Source organism: Sprattus sprattus, assembly GCF_963457725.1.
Source record: "Sprattus sprattus genome assembly, chromosome: 1".
Taxonomy (NCBI): domain Eukaryota; kingdom Metazoa; phylum Chordata; class Actinopteri; order Clupeiformes; family Clupeidae; genus Sprattus; species Sprattus sprattus.
This window is the reverse complement of record NC_137920.1, coordinates 78,623,087-78,633,086: the sequence shown is the minus strand read 5'-3', so window position 1 is coordinate 78,633,086 and position 10,000 is coordinate 78,623,087. Positions and strand designations below refer to the sequence as shown.

The 10,000-nt window shown below is 45.2% G+C and overlaps 1 protein-coding gene across 1 annotated transcript in view; it reads right to left on the bottom strand.

Annotated features, from left to right (window-relative positions):
- Nucleotides 1–8,725, bottom strand: part of il2rga (interleukin 2 receptor, gamma a) — a 17,782-nt gene extending 9,057 nt beyond the window's left edge. Inside the window, exon 1 of the mRNA XM_080832967.1 lies at nucleotides 8,609–8,725. Within this exon, the coding sequence (XP_080689093.1) occupies nucleotides 8,609–8,675 (67 nt within the window). The 5' untranslated portion in view covers nucleotides 8,676–8,725. The remainder of the gene's footprint in view (nucleotides 1–8,608) is intronic.
- Nucleotides 8,726–10,000: the final 1,275 nt, after the last annotated feature.

The window sequence follows — 10,000 nt, the reverse complement described above, 5'->3', positions numbered from 1 at the left end:
TAAAATTAAATCACTATTTTTTGTCCGTTAATTTCCTCTTTTTTTTCAGTGTATTTTCTTAAACCCTAAAGTAAAATTAAAACCACAGTTTGACTCGACACCTCCCACTCGATCTTTCCGGTAGACATGCTGGGAAGGTCGCCAGCTCAAAGTCAAACTCAATTGGGAAATGGTTCGTCTTCATTCAGTGAGCTACTCTGTTCTTCACCAGGCAACAGGATGACCAGTCGCCAGACATCCCTGCGAAGGACAGTAGCTCGGATCTTCTGGTTTCATCCATCAGGTCTTGGTTCCTTTTCTCTTACGTCCTTTACCACAGGAACACTGTGGCTTGGGAAATTGGCACCCTCTTGTGCAGCAAGGAAAGGGTCTTGCAGCATATCTTTCCTTGCTTGGATGGAGATGACTCCGGTTGAAGGGGCTGCCTCCCACTTTGGTCTGTTCAGGGTCCGGTTTGGCCCAAGGAACCTTGTCTTTGCCCTCCAGATCCAGGCTATGGTCTTGACAGGCCTAGTTAGGCCCCTGTACCGTCTGATGTTCACAAGGCTCTGGATTTCTGACCCTCCAGGTGGTCTGAGTTGTTCTACTTGGACCTGGACCTCTTTCCATCCTGGCTTCGTTGTCTGGGCCCTCGTCAGAACGGCAGCAAAGGCACCGAGGACGGCCTCTGCTTTCACAGCATCACCCTTCTGATCCAAGGGGGTGAGTTTGGTCTTTGACTCCACCAGCATGATAAGCAACTCCATTCTTGTCAGGGGATTGGGAGTCTGAGGCCTAACCTGTTCTTGAAGGAGGTCCTGATCAAGCCACATCTTTTTCTTTCTCTTTGAGAAATGCATTGAAGTCATGACCTCAAACCTGTCTTCCCCAGCAATGTAGCCAAAGGCCTTGTAGTCTTCATCACCCCTTTGGTTTGAAAGGACCAAGGCTCCCTCTTTGGCTCTTGCTCTGTCGTCTGATTTGTCTTGAGCCTCCTGCCTCCCACTTTGCCCAGAGAACGCCCCTGGCTTTAGCTGAAATCCTACTGCCTTCAGGATGTGCTCTACATATGCAGCTATGGCTCTCAGGCGGCCAAGGTCCCTTTCCGATGTCAGGTGTGGTGTAGTGACCAGGTCATGGACTTGGATGGCATAGACAGCTTTCCATTTGGGTTCTTTGCCATGCCAGTGTGGATTCTTGTCACCTGTGGTGAACGCAAACCCATCAGTCACCACTTTGAGTTTCCGCTCCTCAGCAAGGGTCATCTCTTTGCCACCTTCATCATCGGACTCTTCCTTTGAAGGAGTTGCCTTTTTAGGGGGAAGGGCTTCTTCCTCGGATTGATCATCATCCTCCTCATCCTCAGACTCTTCTGCTTTCTTGTCTGGAGCAGCTTTAGAAGGAATCTTCTTGGGCGGGGGTGCTTCTTCCTCAGATTCATCGTCATCGTCCTCATCATCATAAGACTCCTCAGCCTTCTTGGCTTGTATTGCAGCTGGAGCTTTGGCAGGTGTGGCTGCTTTTTTAGGAGGCGTTTCTTCTTCTGAAACCTCGTCATCATCACTGCTACTTTCCTCCTTAGCAGCATTCTTGCCATTTTTTACTGATGCCTTAACCGGGACGGCCTTTTTCACCACAACTTTAGGTGGTGGTGCCTCTTCTTTAAGCTTTACCTGTGTGATTTCAGTCTTCCTTGATACAAGCACAGGAATTGTGAGGTCTAGCTCTTGAAGCCGGTCTTGGATGTCCTTTCTAAGATCTGATGGAATCCACCGCTCCCACTGGTTGTGCCGCTCTTTTGCCGCTCTTGTAAGGTCTTGCAAGTGGTTAAGCAGGAAGTCATAGGCCTCTTGTTTTGTTCTTCGGTCTACTGCAGCAGTGCGCTTGCACTCTGACTCTGCGACTTCCAGTGACGTGAGAACCTCATAGGCGCCAGAGTTGGACCACAGCCAGTCTTGGACAAGCCGTTTAATATCCTTTAACTTCGATGCACTTTCACTGGCAGTCTTTGTCAGGTTGGCTTTTTGCTGTTCTGTCAACACTGCTTCTTCTCCAGTGTCCAGCTCAGCCTCTCTGTCAGCAATGAGCTTGGCTTCCAAGTCATCATTGACTTCCCAGACTTTTTCAGCTGCTTTAGTGAGTGCATTGAACCTATTTTCTAGCTCCTGCTCAGAGAGATCCTCGTAGGTCCTCTGCAAGCTGTTGGCCAGACGAGAAAATGCCCTCTTTGCCACTGTTCTCTCCATCTTCAGCTCCTCCGCTGACTTCACAGTTGGCTCCGACATCTTATTCTGCTTTGCAGATTATGAGGCAAGAGCTTTTCTTTAATTTGACTTAACTTTTACTTTCCAGGTTTCTCTGCTTGGACTCCTGGTCTCCTAGTTGCCTATAGCTGATTGGGTAGGTGGTTCCCACTTCTCCCTGTCTCCTGGCCTTCGGACGTAACGGTGTACAGCTCCTGGTGGTTTGATTTTCCTTGGTTCCAGTTCCTGGATCCTGCGGTTTTTTACTGTCAAGTTGTCTGTGTTTTTTGCTGTTTTGTACTTTTTCCCCAACTTGAAAGAGGAACTGAAAGAACTGAAAGAGGATCTATTGGAGGTTTTTGGGAAACTGGATTCTACTCAAATGTAATGACTGAGTCCCAGGCAGTAGCTACGTTTTCACTTTTGTTTCCTTTTTATTTTCAGTTAACCAGTAGCTCGCTATTTTCTCTTGCCATTAACCTTTAGGTAAAAAACCTTTAAAGACAAACAGAAACATAGAAAACACACATAAATATCAGCAATACACACAACAGTAAACCGACACCAACATGTGCAAAATGATTGATTTGTTCAAATATAAATTCTTGTACAAAATATACTGGAATTGTAAAAGTCTAATTTTAACCAACTTAAAAAATTTACACAAAACAACGCAGAAATTGGTACAAGCAAACTGCAGCAATTACGTTTCTTAACTGTTTAACCTTCAATAGTAAAGTACTAAATGCATAAACCATCACTTATACAAAAATGGCTACTGCAGCCTCACCATCACCTTATCCCTAACAGGTGACACAACTTAATTCCTAACAGGTTTCTAACTTAGTTTACAGTTCACGGTATAGGCAGACAACATTAGCATCCCCACTTGCAACGAATGCTGCGGTTCAAAGCTATCAATAGCACAAACGTTACCGGAGCAGCGGCAGACTTTGATGGAAAAGATCGGAAGTAGGCTACATTCTCTTACCGGCTGCCTCTCCAGGTTTCAAAGATGTTCAGTATGTACAATATATTACAAGCATTATGGTCTTCAAACAATTATTTTGTTCTCTCTCGTGCCTCCTTGAAGCTACATTAAACCACCTGTTGCTCTTGTGTCTGCGTCGCGTGTATGACGTAGCTTATTTTTGCGTTGGTTAGAACTTTGCGACAACCATTAGTTGAGCTGGTGAGTCCTTCCGCTCCCAAATTAAAATTAAATCACTATTTTTTGTCCGTTAATTTCCTCTTTTTTTTCAGTGTATTTTCTTAAACCCTAAAGTAAAATTAAAACCACAGTTTGACTCGACACCTCCCACTCGATCTTTCCGGTAGACATGCTGGGAAGGTCGCCAGCTCAAAGTCAAACTCAATTGGGAAATGGTTCGTCTTCATTCAGTGAGCTACTCTGTTCTTCACCAGGCAACAGGATGACCAGTCGCCAGACATCCCTGCGAAGGACAGTAGCTCGGATCTTCTGGTTTCATCCATCAGGTCTTGGTTCCTTTTCTCTTACGTCCTTTACCACAGGAACACTGTGGCTTGGGAAATTGGCACCCTCTTGTGCAGCAAGGAAAGGGTCTTGCAGCATATCTTTCCTTGCTTGGATGGAGATGACTCCGGTTGAAGGGGCTGCCTCCCACTTTGGTCTGTTCAGGGTCCGGTTTGGCCCAAGGAACCTTGTCTTTGCCCTCCAGATCCAGGCTATGGTCTTGACAGGCCTAGTTAGGCCCCTGTACCGTCTGATGTTCACAAGGCTCTGGATTTCTGACCCTCCAGGTGGTCTGAGTTGTTCTACTTGGACCTGGACCTCTTTCCATCCTGGCTTCGTTGTCTGGGCCCTCGTCAGAACGGCAGCAAAGGCACCGAGGACGGCCTCTGCTTTCACAGCATCACCCTTCTGATCCAAGGGGGTGAGTTTGGTCTTTGACTCCACCAGCATGATAAGCAACTCCATTCTTGTCAGGGGATTGGGAGTCTGAGGCCTAACCTGTTCTTGAAGGAGGTCCTGATCAAGCCACATCTTTTTCTTTCTCTTTGAGAAATGCATTGAAGTCATGACCTCAAACCTGTCTTCCCCAGCAATGTAGCCAAAGGCCTTGTAGTCTTCATCACCCCTTTGGTTTGAAAGGACCAAGGCTCCCTCTTTGGCTCTTGCTCTGTCGTCTGATTTGTCTTGAGCCTCCTGCCTCCCACTTTGCCCAGAGAACGCCCCTGGCTTTAGCTGAAATCCTACTGCCTTCAGGATGTGCTCTACATATGCAGCTATGGCTCTCAGGCGGCCAAGGTCCCTTTCCGATGTCAGGTGTGGTGTAGTGACCAGGTCATGGACTTGGATGGCATAGACAGCTTTCCATTTGGGTTCTTTGCCATGCCAGTGTGGATTCTTGTCACCTGTGGTGAACGCAAACCCATCAGTCACCACTTTGAGTTTCCGCTCCTCAGCAAGGGTCATCTCTTTGCCACCTTCATCATCGGACTCTTCCTTTGAAGGAGTTGCCTTTTTAGGGGGAAGGGCTTCTTCCTCGGATTGATCATCATCCTCCTCATCCTCAGACTCTTCTGCTTTCTTGTCTGGAGCAGCTTTAGAAGGAATCTTCTTGGGCGGGGGTGCTTCTTCCTCAGATTCATCGTCATCGTCCTCATCATCATAAGACTCCTCAGCCTTCTTGGCTTGTATTGCAGCTGGAGCTTTGGCAGGTGTGGCTGCTTTTTTAGGAGGCGTTTCTTCTTCTGAAACCTCGTCATCATCACTGCTACTTTCCTCCTTAGCAGCATTCTTGCCATTTTTTACTGATGCCTTAACCGGGACGGCCTTTTTCACCACAACTTTAGGTGGTGGTGCCTCTTCTTTAAGCTTTACCTGTGTGATTTCAGTCTTCCTTGATACAAGCACAGGAATTGTGAGGTCTAGCTCTTGAAGCCGGTCTTGGATGTCCTTTCTAAGATCTGATGGAATCCACCGCTCCCACTGGTTGTGCCGCTCTTTTGCCGCTCTTGTAAGGTCTTGCAAGTGGTTAAGCAGGAAGTCATAGGCCTCTTGTTTTGTTCTTCGGTCTACTGCAGCAGTGCGCTTGCACTCTGACTCTGCGACTTCCAGTGACGTGAGAACCTCATAGGCGCCAGAGTTGGACCACAGCCAGTCTTGGACAAGCCGTTTAATATCCTTTAACTTCGATGCACTTTCACTGGCAGTCTTTGTCAGGTTGGCTTTTTGCTGTTCTGTCAACACTGCTTCTTCTCCAGTGTCCAGCTCAGCCTCTCTGTCAGCAATGAGCTTGGCTTCCAAGTCATCATTGACTTCCCAGACTTTTTCAGCTGCTTTAGTGAGTGCATTGAACCTATTTTCTAGCTCCTGCTCAGAGAGATCCTCGTAGGTCCTCTGCAAGCTGTTGGCCAGACGAGAAAATGCCCTCTTTGCCACTGTTCTCTCCATCTTCAGCTCCTCCGCTGACTTCACAGTTGGCTCCGACATCTTATTCTGCTTTGCAGATTATGAGGCAAGAGCTTTTCTTTAATTTGACTTAACTTTTACTTTCCAGGTTTCTCTGCTTGGACTCCTGGTCTCCTAGTTGCCTATAGCTGATTGGGTAGGTGGTTCCCACTTCTCCCTGTCTCCTGGCCTTCGGACGTAACGGTGTACAGCTCCTGGTGGTTTGATTTTCCTTGGTTCCAGTTCCTGGATCCTGCGTTTTTTTACTGTCAAGTTGTCTGTGTTTTTTGCTGTTTTGTACTTTTTCCCCAACTTGAAAGAGGAACTGAAAGAACTGAAAGAGGATCTATTGGAGGTTTTGGGAAACTGGATTCTACTCAAATGTAATGACTGAGTCCCAGGCAGTAGCTACGTTTTCACTTTTGTTTCCTTTTTATTTTCAGTTAACCAGTAGCTCGCTATTTTCTCTTGCCATTAACCTTTAGGTAAAAAACCTTTAAGGACAAACAGAAACATAGAAAATACACATAAATATCAGCAATACACACAACAGTAAACCGACACCAACATGTGCAAAATGATTGATTTGTTCAAATATAAATTCTTGTACAAAATATACTGGAATTGTAAAAGTCTAATTTTAACCAACTTAAAAAATTTACACAAAACAACGCAGAAATTGGTACAAGCAAACTGCAGCAATTACGTTTCTTAACTGTTTAACCTTCAATAGTAAAGTACTAAATGCATAAACCATCACTTATACAAAAATGGCTACTGCAGCCTCACCATCACCTTATCCCTAACAGGTGACACAACTTAATTCCTAACAGGTTTCTAACTTAGTTTACAGTTCACGGTATAGGCAGACAACATTAGCATCCCCACTTGCAACGAATGCTGCGGTTCAAAGCTATCAATAGCACAAACGTTACCGGAGCAGCGGCAGACTTTGATGGAAAAGATCGGAAGTAGGCTACATTCTCTTACCGGCTGCCTCTCCAGGTTTCAAAGATGTTCAGTATGTACAATATATTACAAGCATTATGGTCTTCAAACAATTATTTTGTTCTCTCTCGTGCCTCCTTGAAGCTACATTAAACCACCTGTTGCTCTTGTGCCTGCGTCGCGTGTATGACGTAGCTTATTTTTGCGTTGGTTAGAACTTTGCGACAACCATTAGTTGAGCTGGTGAGTCCTTCCGCTCCCAAATTAAAATTAAATCACTATTTTTTGTCCGTTAATTTCCTCTTTTTTTCAGTGTATTTTCTTAAACCCTAAAGTAAAATTAAAACCACAGTTTGACTCGACACACACACACACACACACACTCTCACACAGACAGACACACACACAGCTACACACTCACTCACACACACACACACACACACACACACACGCACACAGCTACACACTCACACACACACACACACAAACACTCTCACACACACACACAGAGCTACACACTGACACACACACACAAACACACACAGAGCTTCACACTCACACACACACACACTCACACACACGTGTACACATACACACAGCTACACACTCACTCACATACACACACACACACACAGCTACACACTCACACACACACACACACACTCACACACACACACAGAGCTACACACTCACACACACACACACACACACACTCACACACACGTGTACACACACACACAGCTACACACTCACTCACATACACACACACACACACACACACACACAGAGCTACACACTCACACACACACACACACACACAGAGCTACACACTCTAACTCTCACACACACACACACACACACACACACATACACACACACACACACACACACACACACACACACACCAGACACAAGCGCTGCACACGGCACACAAAGATAGAGGACACGGGTACCCAGATGAACAGAGCTTGAGTTTAAAAAAACAATCTTGCCTTCTCGTCTTTTCACAAAGAAAACTCAAGGTAAATAATTGAGCGTGAGTTTACTAATGTACATGTTTACTGAGGTGACTGTCATGCATGGAATCTTAATATCTTAATAGATATACCTCCCCAACCTACCAATGCCAAACTCCCTTTTTTAAAAAAAGAAAAAGATGGGCAAAGTTCACTGAACACCTGATCTTTTCAATAGCTACTGCCCCCGTGCTTGTCTTACCAATTACATCACCAATCAACTATACCATTACACAATCAAATACAAAATCATCCAATACAAATTACATAACCCTTTTTATAAGGCCCATCAAAACACAGTTACAATAAATTATAACTTTATTTTCAGTTTTAGTGCTAAAACTAGTACTGCTTCAAGTAGTACTAAATACATAGTCTTGATTAACATTGATGTATTAATATTGCTATAAGCTGATGGCGTTAAAGTACATTTAAAGTCTGTTGCGTCCGCCATTAGGACGCGGTGAAGATGCGCCTATAAATTGCGGCATCACAAGGAACAAGGACATTTTCTGGAAGAAATGGATAATCTTGTGAAATAAACATTACTATGTTCTAAAAAAAACAGTTTTGAGACAGAAATTGATCATTTGGGGACTTACACCTCACTAAGGTCTCCAAAACAAAACCGTTTTAAGGAAGATGTTTGAAAGAAATCCATCATTTGGGGAAAGCTATAGACCTGTGTATACTAGTAGAGAATCATGCCGTTCATTAATATGTCAGATTCTCAAGGCCACAGCCAAAGCACAAGCGACACTAGCATTAAACTCTCTAAGCCTAGATAAATTAGTTTTGTTTCAGTGAAACTGAAAGGTTTGGGTTCTTTGGAAAGCAAACGTCACTAATTACAGAGAGACGGAGAGTCAGGAGATGAAGACAGAAAGCAAAGGGACTTCCTGTAAGCGACTGAACATTTAATGCCTACCTTGAGAGGCGCCAACACAGAAACAGCTACATGTACAGGCGAGGTTGACTCAACATACCGGGCAGAGAAGTGGACTCGCACACACTCCACGGGAGAAGGAGCAGCGGGAGCAGCGGGAGCATCATGTTCACCTGTCCCGTGCTCACGGCACGTTCTTTCCCAATCCTCAGCGCGACTGCTCTTCGGGGTGCATAACTTCACTTCACTTCACTTCCTTTCTCTCGAACAGCCTGCGGTGCGTGTCTGTGGGTAGATAGTTTCCTGTGTTGCTAGGGCAACAAGCTGAAGTGCCGTATGACCGAAATTAAAGTTGTAGTGAGCTACGCATCATAAATGTCAAAGGGGTCTTTCTCTAGGCTGTTTTTAGGAATTGAAATACCACCTTTTCTGTTCATGCCATGTTTATTTCAGAGCACTGACACAACACAGATGAAACGCAATGCAGAAAAGTGTTTTTTTTTAATATGGCTTTAAACTCTAGACTAATGAGGGTAAGCGTAGTTGTAAGTTAACCTATCAGCCCATCCAGGTTATGCATTTAGTTTGTGAATAAACCCTGCCGTGAGAGATAGACAGATTTACGATTTGAGTACGTTCATTCATTCACTGTTATATTATCTCTCCATCTCCTGAAATGACATTGCACCAGCCATCAAACCACACACAAGCTGCCTTTTCATGTTTCCTGTTTATTTCAGAACAACAAGAAAACAAAGGTCACAACAACAACAAGAACACGAAGGTCAAAAAAGTCTTTGTCTCTGTCTTCCAGACAGCTTGATTGATCAGCATTACATTCACGAATTAAAGTGCATTAATATCAGGCTATAATACCACATTGCATAACGCCATGTCTCAGTCTTCTTGTAACAGTCATCAATGAGTTGTCATCTGGGCAGGGGCCCCAGGGGTTACTGTTCACACACACACACACACACACACACACACACAGAGCTACACACTCACACACACGCACACAGAGCTACACACTCACACACACACACACACACACACACACACACACACACTCACACAATAACACACCAGCCTTCGCCCTCAGTCTATGGCGGTATATATGGCAAATCCCTACTTCACTAAAATAAAACATTGTTCTGATCCTGATCACTCTACAGGAGTGTCTAAAATAAAATAAAAGGGATGGGGAGTGGAGAGGAGAGTGAGGAGTAGGCAGGAGGTGAAAGGGATGGGGAGAGGAGAGGAGAGTGAGGAGTAGGCAGGAGGTGAAAGGGATGGGGAGAGGAGAGGAGTAGGCAGGAGGTGAAAGGGATGGGGAGAGGAGAGGAGTAGGCAGGAGGTGAAAGGGATGGGGAGAGGAGAGGAGAGTGAGGAGTAGGCAGGAGGTGAAAGGGATGGGGAGAGGAGAGGAGTAGGCAGGAGGTGAAAGGGATGGGGAGAGGAGTGGAGAGTGAGGAGTAGGCAGGAGGTGAAA